This window comes from Chiroxiphia lanceolata, chromosome 1, assembly GCF_009829145.1.
Source record: "Chiroxiphia lanceolata isolate bChiLan1 chromosome 1, bChiLan1.pri, whole genome shotgun sequence".
Taxonomy (NCBI): Eukaryota; Metazoa; Chordata; class Aves; order Passeriformes; family Pipridae; genus Chiroxiphia; species Chiroxiphia lanceolata.
The window spans coordinates 36,159,457-36,175,996 of record NC_045637.1 but is presented as its reverse complement, the minus strand read 5'-3'; the positions used below and the strand labels follow the sequence as shown (position 1 = coordinate 36,175,996).

Sequence of the window (16,540 nt, the reverse complement as noted above, 5' to 3'; positions counted from 1 at the left end):
TTTGGCAAGGACCTTGAAAGATCTCACAGAAATCTTTGAACAATCAAATCTTTTAAAATTACCTTTCAAAGTTTGATTTCCTAAGGAAAAAAGAGACTATTTATTGTGTAAACTTTGCTAGTAATACTTCCCAAATAGTAGGACATTTTCAGGTAGTTTTGTAAAACTATAGAGGTCCTAAAGATATTTCATTCACTGAAATTTGTTAAATAAAATATATAAGAGGAAAAAACTTATTAGCAAGTTTTACCAACAGAAAAAGGGTGGGTGGTGAATGGTCAGACCTCTTATCTTTAGACCAGGCAATTAAGTGAGTTAGGAGCACTACGGGGGGCAGTCAAAGACAAAGGATGGAACTAATGGTAGAGAGGTTTTTTAGCTACTTGTGATAGGTAAGTAAATTAAATAATACTGCACTCACCCAGAAATGGATTGCTTTATGTCAGCTTATGCTGCAAACAGGTAACAGACTATCTACCGCAGGTTGAAGTGTATCACCTATTTTTCCACTTCAAATAAAACTGCCCATATATTTGTTATATTGCACCCTACACTACTCTAGAAAAATGCAAGGAAAAAGGACCAAAAAGAGAGAAGTAATTTAATCTATCCTGTGTGTTGTTCTTTAAGATGCATTGCCCAGATGCCACTATTTAAATCCAGCAAACAGAAAGACCAGATTTAAAGCATCAGCTTCTACTGAGATGTGAACTGACATGAGGCAAATTCATAAGCAAGAAGGCAAATGTGTCTTCAAGAACTGAAGTTACTGTAAAGCAGTCTACGGTTCAAACAATATAATTACCAGGATTTTACCCTTGTTGATGACCAAAAATGCCACCCTCCTCATTGCTAATCACAGGCCCACTTTCTGTAGCCTACATCCAGACTATACTTAACCTTAAACTTACAAGGAGACTATACCTAAGCTAAAAATGTACCTTACTGACACAGCTGAGATGACCATAGTAAACGTTGTATTACCCTAGGGAAATATTGGCTAAAATCTTCATGGACTAAGACTGACTTCTGGCACTTCAAAATATCATGTTATTGTTAATATTTTTAACTGATTTAGCATAAAATTTTATTTCTGAATCTCTGCTACCTCTTTGGTCTACCTGAAGCTTTGTACCTGTTAATAACAATATTGATCCTCTGTACAAACATCAAACAAATAAGCATCATTCCAACAGGCAGACAGACTTACTAGTGTTCAAAGTTAAGACAATCCTAATGTGGTTAGGCAGGTTCCCTTTTCAAGCACAAGGACAACTTTGGTTGGTTGGAATGTTTTCTGGACTCCAAATGATTCAACAAATTCCCCAAATGATTAGGTGAGGTTCTGAACTGCTCCCCTCCTTACAGACATGAGCACAGCCATCTGAACTGGGCAGGCTGTTTGGCTTCAGCAGTGAAGACGGATGTCAGAAAGATGACTGCAAAGAATTGTTTATACTGGACTTCCACTTTGAAAACCTCACCTTAAACTTCAGTTTCATATTAGAGTGTCACTTATTCTTCCAAAAGGCAATACAGTAAAAAAGCTTTCACTTTTCTTCTCTTTTGTGACATATTTGTGGAAAGTGAATGAAAGAAGTTCAAACTAAAGTGGGAGATTCACTAATCTTTAAGAATAATAATGATACAAGGACTCTGCAAAAATATGCAAAGCAAGTACCTACCAGAATTTAGATTTAAGTCAGATCTTTCTGAACATCTTTTCATAGAGTGTAGGAAGTTATTAAAGGCCATGCAATGGGAACTACGTGCCAAAATAGCACACAGATACATCTTCAAAGGGAAACCGCTTCAGTGATGCTAGGGAGTACAGCATATACATGTATCACTTGGAAACGGAGCACCTGCTGCTGTTTGTGCCAAACAGAAACGTTTCCATTGATGTATCAGTTTTATCACATGGACTTCCCAAACTTGTTCAGAACAGTCAGGCTCTTCATTTTGGCAAGTGTCAGCTAGCCAGCTTTTGGACTGTCAAGTGAAACAACTGCTGGTCTCATTCTGCAACAAAACCTGGTAGAGCTGCTGGCCTTCAAAATTCAGTACTACCCATGAGAAAGAACCATCTGAGCTTTCTGATAGTGAACACGACCCCCATTTTGTGACACTGTTGTTTACTCAGAAGGTGGGAAAGAAAAGACAGAGGACAGAGGGTAACACAGCCAGGCAGGGGTTTTTACCTACTTGGCTTTTCTGTCCAAGTTCTTTGCCCAGCTATCAGAGAATTGTTCTCAACCGCTCTATCAGTTTGGAGAAGAGGAACTTACCAGTTCTCCAAACTGAACAAGTTTGGAGAAGTTGTTATATCATGGTGATTGCGATTTACTGGTGACGCTGCCTCAAACATTCACACTTAAAAATTATTTAAGATCATAAGAAAGTTTATCAACTAGAAGTTCCTAGAATTACAAACTAACTAGACCTTATTTCTCCAACTAGCATTGGATTTCAAAAGCAAGACTGTCATGTATGATAATTCTTAGAATTATTTCAAGTAATTAAAAGTTACATGCTAACATAAAGCCATAGTTTTCCACATGGCACCAACAAGTTTTTACTCACTGAAGCATTGGAAAATGTTCAATTAAAGCCCTTAAACTGCCACTGAACTCAGGTAAGTCACTGCAAAATGGTCCTACTACTGGTACCTAAATATTTCACTGGAGTTCAAAGAAGTACTTTTAAAGTTTATCAAACCAGTGATAAGAAAATATAGCTGAATTTCAGGAAGGCAATATTAACAAGCAATAAGAAACACATACTCCCTCCAAATATCTGAATGTGATAATTTTCTTCCATATAAAGCTATTTCACATGATCACCTCCCAAGACAGACAGTAAACATTTTTAAATCTAGCTATCATTTGATTATAGTTATCAAAAAGTTAATGATACATACATCCAGCATGCACCTGTAAGATATTTTCTCTTATATAATGTAGATGTCTATCATGTGGCATCATAAGATTCACCCAAAGATTTATCAACATAAAAAATTCAAGACTTAACAAAAATATACAAAAGCTTGACAATTGATCAGAAAGTATAGTCAAAAAAAAAGCATAAGTGATTGACTTAGGTGACGACAGAAACACACAGGGGTATTGCCTTTAAAAACTAAATCAGAATAGCAGGAGGACACAAAGGCGACAGCAAAATAGGGTAATTGGATGAATACAAAAATACTAATTCATTAAAAAAACCCAACCATTAGCACATGTAAAAACACAACCACAAAAAGCAGAGGTTTTTATGACTAACTGTATTGTGTCAGCTAACTGGAATTCCTATTTTTCCCCACTTTAAAGCAATCTTTGATCAAACTGAATTAGACATAATCCTTGAGCAGGCTTTTTATGTCAAGTTCCAGAAAACCAGCAGTTCGACAATACCTCAGTAATACGTGGATGTACAAGGCTAGCACATGGGTTGTAACACTCTGGCATTTAGAATCTGCCCTCAGTCACAAGTGAACATCCATTGGGTATCCTGGTCCTTTTCTTGATGTGACAAAAGTTGTCAAAAGTGCCAGGAACGAAGCCTGACCGTTTTTGCTTTTAGTAAACTTAGAAACATGTTCTAGGCAAGGACTGACAAGCACAGGCATGGATGCCTGGCAAAGCCTGTTTTTACAACAAATTCAAATTCGTGCTCGTTCAGATTCTCCTGTTAATTGTACAAAAATTTTAGAAGTGTGTAGCAATAAAAAAAAAAAATCTACATATAAATGCATGAACTCTGATTTTTTTATTTTTTTTTCAGTTTTTTCCTCATTCTCTCCAATGATTCTAGCTCTTCTTCACAATCCTTAACTTAAATTTATTCCCCCTTTGGAATTAATTCCAGATTAGACAGTGAGCTATGCTAAGAAGAACCTGGTGTCATCTCCAGGAACCAATCTCACCTATGTTTACTAGGACAATATGCATTATGGGGATACTTATGTTCTTTAGAATGAGAGAGTAGGAACTCCTAATCCTGTCTAACATTAGCACATATTTTTCAAAACACAAGGATCTAAAATGGAAAGGCTACAAAGTAAGCCAAGTAGTCCATATTTCATGTAATCAAACAAAACTGGTATTTCCACTCCCACAACTCTAAAATCAACAATACAAAAAGGATATCCTGCCCAGGAAGCAAAATACTTTAATTTGTATTATTCTCACTATGTTTAAAATTGTTTTTCCTTATTTTCACAAAGCCTTTAAAGGGCTATAAAACTGAAGATACTTTAGTATCAGAGGTAAGCAAACCCCTGCCATTCAGAAGCCATTTCAGATCCTTTTCCCCCTGTCTCCCAACTGGCACTGCTACAAACACACTCTCCCCACTTCAAGGCAAAGTCAAGAGCTACAAAATCAGGTATGATCACTCAGGAAACACAGTCTTAAATGACGAATTATGTGTTTCCAAAACAGATTAGATTTAAAGAAGAAAAATAAGCACTTGTGAAGTTCCTAATGACTTGTTTTCTCTCAGGCCACTTATAAACCCAGTTAGTCAAAACAGAATAATAAAAAGGCCTACCTTAGAAGTAATCCATTTGATAAGGATCAGAGCTAAACACCAGATCAATGCAATTCCCATTGGATTACCCCGGATTCCTGAAGCATAATCTCCTCCCGATGGCGGCCAGTGCTCAAATCTGTGCGAGGTTTGGGAGCCCGAGCAGCAGGACAGGGCAGGGAGGCACAAGGCAGGCGGCAGCTGTCACCTGACAGCCCCAGCAATGTGCTCGGCGACAGCAGCACTGCCCCGCTCCCCTCGCTGCCAATGCTGGGCTCCACAAGAAAGTTTCACAATCAGACGGCATGGCAAAGAGTAAAACCTTAATAAACCCCACAGAAACGCTAAAGGAAATATATAACCACAATTACACCCTTTTATCACATTTTAATACAGCAAAGTGTGCCAGACAACAGGATCAAACTCCCGTAGTCAAAACATCTGAGTTAATTTAGGATACTGTCTTGCCTTCAAGTGCTATCGAGAGCCTGTTTCCAGCAGATTCCACCACAGCCGATATTCTCAAACTCCTATTATCTCTGCCACCTGGAGAACTATTATGAACTGCACTTCAAAAAAATATTTCAAAACTGCTTTTACAGCCCCTTACTATAAATAATGTTAATGAAAGAAAGTTAATGCACTGAATATGTGCAATCATTCAAACCAATCATCATTCTCCAATCTCTTCTTTTGTCCACTAAACAGGCCATCCTTCATACTGTCTTTCTTGCCACTCACACTCATGCCTGAACTGGTATGTGGCTTTGGTTTATTGCTCCAAGGGTTGAACTTCACTGCAGCCTTCCCAGAACTTCCCAGGGTTGGAAAACAGACCAACTTCCTCCAAGATCACTGATTAGGCAGCCAAGTGGTCCTACATGCTTGGGGCAGCTTTGAGATTTATTTTAATTTTTGTCATTGTAAGCTGATAAAAATGTTTCATTTCAGAAATACAAAGGAATTCCAAATAGTTTGGAAAAAAAGGAGCTACAGAGGTGGAAAAAAACAGTGTGGAACACTGAGGCATTTAAAAGGATGAAGCTGAATAACTGAAAGGAAAATTATATGAAGATTGTGCTCTTCATATAACTTTTTTTGCAAAAAGATCAATTGCAAATTCCAATATGCACAGAAAACACAAAAGTTAGCACAGATCACTAACTTCAGCACTGAGAAATTAATCTCCTCTCATCCACAGGAAAAGGGGACACATACCACAGTGGATGATTACTGAAGGCAGGAGAAGATTCGGTAACTGGGATAAGGCTCTGTTATTTTACCTGATGATTCCCAATATTTATGCTGACTTTCAAGCTATAATCATGGTCTCAGCACCAGTTGTTCCTACAGCACTATTACACTCCAAACACGTATCTTCTGCTCTGTCCCCACCCCATGCCCCTGAAAACCAGTCAGAGCAAAATCATAGGCCATAACACTCAGAATGGACCTTTTGGTACCTCTCTTAATGAATGCAGCACTTATCTAAAGGTCTGTCAAGTTCCACCCAAAACACAAACTGTCACAGAGACAGATTTAAAAACATTACCACCTCCAAACAGTTGACAAGGTTAAAACACCCTGACAATTAATCACCACCAGTCTGATGTTACTTTAAAAAAACAAACCCATAATAAATGGCATTAGGCTATATTTGCATTAGCAATTTGGCACAACTGGAGCAGATCAAAACACAGCGGCTGCTGAGATCTTTACACCTATACGATATGAAACCCAGGAGTTTTAAATTTTTTTGCAAGGCCATATTTACTCAAACTTCCTGAAACAGACCCTACCACAAGGGGTTCAAAGCTGCCAAAAAATGACCCAAAAACTGATCAAATCTCTATGACCATAGTATGGACTACAGTACGTTTGGTGCATGCAAGGAGTGGAATGATTTAGTTTCTTTTGGAAGCAGCCTGGTTAGCACATACCAAAAGCACTCTGGAAAACAAAAAAAAATGGGCACAATAAACAGGGACAATGAGGTGATTTGCTTCAAGACTGAACTCTCCTCCAAATAAGACTCTAACATAAATAGCCTCACACTCTGTGCAAGGTCAAGCACTTCTCTCCCTCACCACCACTTTCCATCCCTGACAAGTCTTCCGTTTTCCTCTCTCAAAACACATGAAGATGTTCTTGGAGTGTCTTATCCTAGGTGCATGGAGCAAGGTTTTCTTCCATCAATTTCAGAAACACAATATTACCTTAGAAAACACAGCTATACAAAGTAATCATCCTTTCCTCTTTTGTCTTCTAACAGTAAATGGTTTAATTAAGAAGCCTCCTCTTACTGGAAGTTTTCTTAAAACTATTGTCTCATACGTAAGCTTAATATCAGAACACTGAAATAAAAATATATGCCCATCTGTTAAGCACCACTACGGCATTATTTGTTTTAAGTATGGCTTGAAAATGGAAACACTGTTTTGGAAATAAGATTTTGAATTTGGAGACAGAGTAAGATCAGAAAGTGCGTCTGTATGAAAACTAAAAGGAATTGACACAGAAGCTAAAGTGCTGTTTTTGGGGAAAGTACTGCTTTGAATAATCCTATTCCCAATTCCAAGGTGAAGGTGAAAGGTGGCACTAAATTCCCTCTGTGTTAACAGAGTACCTGTTACGCTACCTCAGTTCTGGGAGTGCAATCAGTGACCCTTGAGCTCTGGACATGACTATCAGTCTCAGCTTCATCTTGAAACTAAGATGCACACCAGAAAGAACAGCTATCATACACCGCATTGTACTTTAAAAAATTATGGAAGTTCCTAAGGCTGTTTCATTTTTTTCTTCTTCTCTTTTTCTTCCCCGCTTTTTAGCATATTCCTTTTCAGTTTTCTAAAATTCATTTTCTTGATGCCTGCAGAGAGACCATGTTTCATCAGGCAAGATTTACAGTACTTAACATTCAACTATAGCATACAAGTCATTATCTAGTTCCTCTGTCCTCAGCTCAAATGTACAAGTGCAATTGCTGTCTCTTACAATTTCCAAACAAAGAAACAGAAATATCCCAATGACTTCAATGTAAATTTGATGACATGCAGCACTGTAGATGCATCTAAGCAAAGGCATGTTTTGCTACAGTTTTTGCATTTGCTGAGCTAATCTTTCTGTGCAACTCCTAATAAGACAAGCATTCATTACCAATACAGCAGAAAGTGCTTGGGGCCTTGCAACAGTTGTTGCAAAGATTCCAGTAATGAATTTACTAAAGATACCAGTTTGCTCTCATTGTGAAACCGGTATCACATGAGACCAGCTCCGATCGATTTGAAGTAGTTCTCCATTAATATGCCATGGTGATTTGCAAGGATCCAATTATTTCCATATACGCTCCTAGAGATCTGCAAGGCTCCATGTGGAAACCCATTATTTCCTATTATGTACTCTGTTGTTTGAAGTACCAAATACAGGATCCCAGTTTTACCTGTACATTTCTAAATATCCATCTGTCCCAATCCTTTTCTATTTTTTTTTTCATTTTACGGAAGTCCATCAGCCCTGAAGAATAACTCAAGGTTGCTTTACAAACCTCAGTAACTACTATGCACAGAAGTGTCTTTAAATGCTCCATCCCACAGAAAACCATTTCAATAACACCTACAGGAAATCAAGAGTTGAAGCAAGAACACCATATTTCACAGACACTACTGGGTCTCATATGACACTCCTGTTTAAATGCAGGAGGGCTTCACAGGCCTCCATCACCACATGAGTTTTTATGCTGAAGTCTGAGGCCTATTGCTAATCACTCCTACTTACACCAGAATGACCTGATTTCATGTGCATGCACTTGTACACCTGGCCCAGAAAAGAGATCTCCATGGAGTCTCTTTTGCCCTTCAAACACCCCCTTCCAGAGCAGGTACAGAACAGATGTTTATGCACACTGATTTCTAGGATACACTTCTGACTGGCCTATTACTTGCTACGGACCATATAACTGTATTTATATTAACAGTGTGTAATGACAGCAGAGAAATAAGCCTATCATTTACAAATTCATCAGCACGTAGTGAAGAAAACCACAGCTCTCAACTCATTTCCATCTTTTCTTTGCTTTTCTCCCTGTCTCATTATATATATCATGTGTGATCTCTCTCTCTCTCCAGCTGACTTCACTAACAAAGAATAATTAAATGGTAATCTATGAGTATTCTTGTAACAAGTGTGGGTAGCTATTGCTGCAGCCCAACCCAACCACTAAACACTGCACTCAAGGGAACAAAAAGAGAGGAAAATACACCATTATTTTTACAGATACTGAGAGAAGACCTTTTTGAATTTCACAATGTATACACAATGACCAACTTTTACAAATGATATTTCCGTTTATATCTTAATTTAAAGTGTTACCTAAATATTTTACTTTCAATTCAGCTTCTTATTTAAATGATTTGCCATATGAGCCTATGTTGCAACTAGGTACAAGATTCCAACAATTCTAGCTGCTTATTAACAAAATCATACAATCATTTAGTTGGAAAAGGCCTTTAAGATCGTCAAGTCAAACCATTAACCCAGCACTGCCAAGTTCACCATTAAACCACGTCCCTAAATGCCACATATAAACATCTTTTAAATACCTCCAGGGATAGTGATTCAGCCACATAAGGCTACATCTCAGCTAGCAAACAATACGCAAACACGAAAAATTTAAGGAAGTTAGTAAAATTCACCTTCATGACCACAAAAAAATCATCATTACAACTACCTAACTCATTGCAACTAAACTCAAAAGGCTGGTTGATCTTAAACCAAGGGCTTAGAACTCAGAACATGAACTTTGACAATCAAGGACAGCTACAGATCCAGAAGGCAGCATTTAGGCACAACCTTAAAGACCACTTTTCAGGTTTAGAAATCTTCCATTTCAGTCCTCAGTAAGACAGAAAAAGACAGAAACCCCTCTTAGAAAAGATATACAATCCCAATGAATGAAAGGAAGCCAACAACCTGCGTTTCTGTACCATCTCTCACTCTGAGTTTTCTACTGTTACTGTAATGTAGCAATAGAAAACTATCAGGAATATCCTGTGTACTGCATGTCCAAAAGGGGTAAGAGGTAATCTGTATTTTATACACAAATCACATAAATCTTTGCCAAAGAAAGCACAGTATTAAATACAGCACTTTTCTGATGGCTGTTTTAAATCTTTCAACTTATTTGCTCAACATCATGCTTTTGCAGGTTAACAGAAATGGATATGTAACTGAAAAATGTAAAACCATACATATCTAAGTTGACTGATGGATAAGAACACATTTTTAATTTCCTTAAATAGATTAAACATCTAGAAACAGACTACTTCTTTCTAAAATGCTTCTTTTGCAATACAAATTAGAACACTCTCACTGCCTCTGTCATACCATGAACTTCAGTTCTGTAGCTACATGCACTTCCATAGGAGAAAGTGTTATATGGTATAAACTGCCACAGTGAAAAACGAACCAATTTACATTATTTAAATGTATAATATGTTCTTTGTAGATACTCTGAAATTTACTAAGTTAGATAAAACAAATCACCAGAAGATTAAGTTCTACAACACAGTATTCTTTCTCTATTTTATTCAGACACCCATTTTTAAAGGATGTTTACTCACTATTTCATTCTAGGGCTTTGTTTAAATTCACCGAACCAAGATTTCTACTTCTCTTTAGAGAAGAGATTTTGGGAAAAAGTTCCACTCTACTTTTACCAAACCCTCTTTTAAGAAACAAACAAACAAACAAACAAAGTGTGAAAAAGTTAGGACTGCAGCCTACACACACGTTATGTGTCGTGTTATTTAGGAAGTATTTATTTTTTAACTGTTGGATGTAGTGAGACTTATCACCTCAGACAAAGAACCATGACGGCACAGTTGTAGAGATGCTCAACCAGGACTGGTCTACATCAGCCTATATCTGCCCACACTTGCTTGCAGACATTGTCATCTGCTCACTCACAAAAGGTGTGCTGCACAGCAAAAAACTGGGCCAGTTTTGGAATTCAATAAAAATGCCTTCATCTGTGATTTTGAAGAGTTAAAAAATTTCACTATTGTCACAGGACAAAGCTCCATCAGGGTCTCAAGACTCTGATTCATTCAGTAAAGACAGAATTCTGAAGATGAGATGCAAGAAGTTGAATTTTAGCTGCTTTGAGTTACTGTGTTCCACTACTAATACACCTTCAGCAAAGACTGAATGGTATAATGGAAACAGATAAACAGTAATTTCAATTCCCGCATACTTCACATATTGCAAGTAACCTGGCTATGTAAGCGAAAACAGATGAACAACAACATGTGACAAGAAAAGCTACCAATGTTTTAGATTCTGTAATAAAACATTTATGTTCTATTTCTAAAGCACATCCTTTGAACAGTGAAAGACCATCTTACTGTGCTATATTTAACTGGGAGCCTAAATAAAAAGCACTGAGTTTAGAATCTCACAGAAAGACAATATAAAACTGTCAACACGCCACAACACCAGAAAAGAACATCAGAGAACTTTAAGTCACGAAGTTGGATCCTAAATTTTTTCATAAATTATCTATAGAAGACACAAAGGACACAACAAGTGTGTCCTCTACATTCAAGGCTTAAGCTTTTTACCTTGGAGAGAAGTTTTCCCAGTAACTTTTATGCTTATCTGAACACTACTAGCTCACCTGTGCAGCTTCAGAGCTTCCAGGGGTGTGGAAAGGGGGAGCACAGCAAACAATCAAGGCCTCCCCAGACAGCAGCTCTAAGAATGAATTTCCAGAGATGTGTCTGTCTAGCTCACAAAACCAGAGAAGAGAGCAACCATGTGCAATGCATGAAAGCTAAAAAGCACAGGGGCAAGATACACTGTGAGCTGCTCCTTTTGACTTGTTCCCTAGGCTTCTCTCTCACTCACACTTGAAAAGGAAATAGAAATAAATAAAATTAATGAAAACAACTAAGCTTCTATTTGACTAAGTGATGGGTAATCTCCCACAGCTATGAGTGCTCACCTTCCTCTAATTGGAAAATCAGCAAGTTTTCCCTAATCCAGTACTGCTAAAAGCTACTTTTAACCCCTTTATACACACTTCAATTCACTTTGTAGGAAGCATCTGACACAAAATTAAGATAGACACCTATCAAGACTCCCCAGTCAACCAAGCTTCCATTTATTATAAGCAGATCTGATTTTAAAAAATTAATAATTCCCACAAGGAGAAAAAACCCCAAACACCCAAACATTTCAGCATTTCCCTAGGCACACTGTTATATGCTAAAGCTCCAAAAGTATGCTAAGCATTAAAAAGGCAGTAATAAAATCATCTTTGTTTCTGGTTCCTTGATAGCCACTACAAAAAATTATGTTGTCAAAAAAGATTACATTTCAAGGGGAAAACTGGAAGTTTCACATTTAAGCAGAGATAGCATCAGAACATCTGAAATAAATCAAGCCTGGCTTTCATTTTCCTATTCTGTGATTATTTTCATTAAAATAACTGAAGGATTACACAGGACAAACACTGAAATTGGTTACACAATTTGCTGTCAAATCAATATAAACAAAAACACACAAAAAAACCTCCAAAAGCATACACAAACCCAAACCATCAGAGGAGTTACAGTTTCTACTACAAAGTTCTTTCTAGAGAAAATTCATCTGGAGATTCATTTGTACTAAACACTTATTTCAGAACTTGCTTACCCACCATACTCAAAAATGCTTTTAGCCTTCTATGTGTTTTTCCAGGAACTAATTAAAACCTACACCCATTAAGGGTAAACTGACCAATTTCTACTGAACTGGTTAAGCAGACCAATTTCAGCTCAACTCCTTAAACTTGGAGAGGCTCTAATGAGAGAGGAAGCTGAAAACCCATCTTCCAAATGCCACAGCTCAACACACCTGCCACTTCAAGACTTTCCCTCACTTTCCAGACCGTAATATATTATGACAGCTTCCCACCTTTTATTTTATTAAGCTACCAATATAACCCTGTTTTACATACCTCTAAATTCTCGTTCTCTGACCTGCAGCAGCAGATGCAAATTTCTTAGAGCGAATGCTTTAAAAGCTTGCTAATGAAGTTTAATAAAGGTATTTTCATGCAAAATTTGTGTTTTGTAGACATTTACCTAGTTGCAAAACACAGTTATTGCCTTTCATTAATATTCTGTCAGCATGCGGCTGTCAGCAATCCATACGTCCAAACACTCTTCATCAAAAACCAAACCTACTTATTTCAGCATCTCACCCACTATAGATAAAGCTGACCCTGAAACAGAGAGAGCTTTTCAGTAGTGTTGTGCCTTATGTCTGCAGGTGTTGAACTGAAAAGGACTACTGTATTTGAGAGTGAAGTACACTGAAAAGGCTCAGCCTTCAATTACGGAGATGTCAGTGTAAGATATATTTTCCTGGATACAAAGAAAGAGGATTTGTTTTTATTTGGTTTGGTTGGGGTTTTTTTTCTAATACATCAGTACTGAGAAAGAGCTAGCTGACAAAGGAACAGAAAAATTACAAGCTCAAAACTAATATAAAAAATTTTGCAGGCAAAAAAAATCCCATATGATTGCAATCCCCCGTTAGGGGTAGGCATGGAAGGAAGTATGGGAACAGGCATATAGAGTTCTATTAATAGATTAATACATTTTTTATATGCTTCACAGCTGACACATTGACATAGAAAAAGGTGGAAAGTTAGAGGAAAAAAATCTAGGGACTTCTTCAACTGCAACTAATATCCTTCTACAGTCTTCTCAAAAGTACAATATCCTTGTACAGACTTCCGATTATTCACCTGAGTGTGAACTTCATCACAGCTACAACATTCCAAGATCTCCTGCAATTAAAAACTACTTTCAAGTAATTTTCTTACACAGATTTCACAGCAGTATACCTCCAAACCTAATATGCCATTTTTGAAGGTAACAAGATGCTACTTTCAATGTCAAGTCTTTAACATTAAACAGAATTTGAATTAAGAATGTAGCATAGGAAAAAAAATGTTATTTCAATAGGATTTGAAAGATTTACATTCATAAAATTATGTTCCATTTTCATTTCACTTAATTATCCTGCAGGGATGCTGAGAAAAAGCCATACAATTATTATATTGTTTCTTAAAGAAGCAAGAATTGTAGCAGTTACCAACAAGAATGTTTATCTCTGAAGCTCCTTGCCACCCACTAGACACCTGTCAGCCTTGGCACTGGCCTTTATGTGCCCATGTAAAGAAGATTTTGCATGGCATAGCCCTCTCTTGGCCAAATTAGGCTAACCTCATCTGCATTGACATCAGTGCCTACAATTTTGGAATCTCATCGACAGAAATAGCTTTATCACAGGGCCCAGCATACAAATTAAGCATCTGTATAGGGCATGTTGAACTTGTGGAAGTGATAAAAAGCTGTAGTGGAAAAATCTTAGCATATACTTTGAAGCTGTATCTAATTAAGGCAACAGTTAGCTACTTGGGGTGAATTTATTACTTTGAAGTCCTGGTGTTAGTCTGCTTGCTGTATTCTCTGTTTGCACACAAGCTGGTGTTAAAATCTTTCATTTTAACCTAGAACCTTGAACAGTAGTTCAGTATGTATTTCAGGTATATAGAAATTGCACATATTTTCGTTACCACACCCCAGTATTGTTTTCAAATTTGGCATCACTAATCATCCTGTTGTTCTGCAAGAAGCCATTTCAGCTTGCTACAGGATTATCTCCAGTACAAATTTTGTGCTGTCTGCATGACAAACTAAAAATACCAAGTCACAATTATTTTCATTAATGTTATATGACTTAGGTAGTACAGGGGAAATCTGGTGTATTGGATCATAATTTCCTTATGAATGTAGTGAACTAATTTTATAGAGGCACTTCTGGAACAAAGGAGAATGACAAAACAGTTGAGCTTAGGCAACAATAGGTAACCTCTGAAACACATTTGGAAGATGATGGAAGAGAAAGAGAGGAGTAACTTGTACTATTGTAGCATAATTCCAGGCTTCTCATCATTACGTCAGAGCTGGGAGTTCACAGATCAAAAGGTGTACAGCACCACTCGCCCCATTCTCCAGGTAAAAGGAGGATCTGCTGTCAGTTACTTCTCCAAATACGATGGAAGACAGACATGAGCCTCAATATAATTAAAGCCTTTCTCATTTTATGGAAATACAGAAAAAAAGAACAGTAGAAAACGTTAAAAACATTCTTTGCTTTACCTGAATATGGATGTCACTGCTCCTGAAAGGAACAGTACTGGAAGTGCAAAGACTATTCCCAAAGATGTAGCTAAGAAAATATAGAAGGAAATGCAACCCAGCCTGTAGTTCAAGATCCCTGGTCTTTTGGCTCCCATCTGGAGCCAGCCTGTGACATACACGGCAGAACCTTGTTTCCCATGCTATAAAACACCCTACCTCCACCAAAATTGCCCCAACTCCTTCCTTATTGCTTCCTACACAAAACTATGAACTGTCCTCTTGCCTTTACCCAAAATTTTGCACATGCAATCAAATAACTCACTCATTCTACTGTTCCCTCTTTTGCATCATATTCCACCAAAAAACAGTGTAGGAGAACAGGAAAAGAAGGGTAGCACATACTGTCCCATCAGCCTGGGCAAAGTCCTACTCTGTATCATGCCATAGAACTTATTGAAATCACCTTGGTCTTTCATTTCCTTTGCAAACTGTTAAGAGTTTTCAAATCCTCAACAAAATCAACTCATTTTCAACACTGAACTTTTTATTCTGCTTTGCGATACACAAGTATTTCTATTCAGTACTTTTTATTTATTTCAAGAAAGTTTCATATATGTCCTTCCAAACAAGCAACACAAACATTTTGGAAAATATCCTGCACTGAAAGGCATACATGGCAATAAACCATTAGACAAAATAGTCAGCTTATTATAATTCACATTTATAACATCCTTAATTTTAATCTCACCCTCAAAAATATCTTCCAAAACAAAACGAATTCTAGTGCATTTTAACTGAATTCTCCTACAGCATATACTCTCTGTTTTTTAACAAACCAAGAGCAAGATTCCTTTCTGTTTTCCCACAGAATTCCCAAGTCAATTTATGCACATGGGTTGCTGCTCCATGTCATAATTCTTTACTTAAAAAGTGAAAAGTCTGAAATGGCAATAGGCTTCACACACTGCAAAGGGCTCAAACTCCGACGGCAGAATTAATTTTCTCTAAAGCATTTATCAAAACTATCAGAGCACTTCACAAGTTGCTGCCCAGAGATGTTGCAGATGCCTGGAACTGTTCAAGACCAGGTTGGACAGGGCTTTGAGCAACCTGGTCTAGTGACCCTGCCCATGGCAGCGGGTTTGGAACGAGATGATCTTTAAGGTCCTCCTATCCCAAACTATTCTATGATTCTATGACAAGTATTCATCCTCAAACCCCAGCTCAGAACCAAGATCAGAGCCCAAACATCAGTCCTTCTGGGCACCCAGTTGAAGACTGCTAGAATTGTATTCTTCCGTTCTTTTAATCACATATGGCCCTCACATAAGCACAGCTCCCCGGCCTAAGCACCTTCCTCTTTTGGGAGTGGGTGGAGGAGAGGAAGAGTACAGGAAAGGCAAATCAGGCTGCAAGATCTCACATCAAACACTTAACAAATGAGAAGCATCCAATCATGATCTAGGAAAAGCTTGATTTACATGTCTGCACTAATAAGCAATCACAAGATGGAAGCACGAGAAATATCTTTTTCTCCAGAGTGGCATTTAACTGCCTTTTAAATACACACAATCCTCCATTCTTCTTAGACAAAACACACAAGGAATGGCTAAAATGCTTCTCTTAACAAAAGCAAGTACATTTTGTGCAATAAAAGAGGCAGAGATTTCCTGGAAAACATTAACAAAATCAAAACCCCACAGTGCATTGATGTAAGGATGTTAACATGAATTGCACAGGCAATCCAAATGTGTATTTCCCAAATATTGTACTTGTCTTTAGCGTTACATCCATAAGGGAAGAACACTTCAGTCACA

At 37.6% G+C, this 16,540-nt stretch overlaps 1 protein-coding gene across 5 annotated transcripts in view; it reads right to left on the bottom strand.

The window, feature by feature from the left end:
• Positions 1–16,540, bottom strand: part of PDE7A (phosphodiesterase 7A) — a 78,203-nt gene that overhangs the window by 37,950 nt on the left and 23,713 nt on the right. Inside the window, exon 1 of one of the 5 annotated variants that reach the window (XM_032676848.1) lies at positions 4,552–4,660. The exons of 3 other annotated variants lie outside the window; for them this stretch is intronic. In XM_032676848.1, coding sequence (XP_032532739.1) covers positions 4,552–4,611 — 60 coding nt within the window. In that variant the 5' untranslated portion in view covers positions 4,612–4,660. Of the gene's footprint in view, positions 1–4,551; positions 4,661–16,540 lie in introns of those variants that run through there. One more of the 5 variants, XM_032677093.1, reaches the window with a different exon arrangement.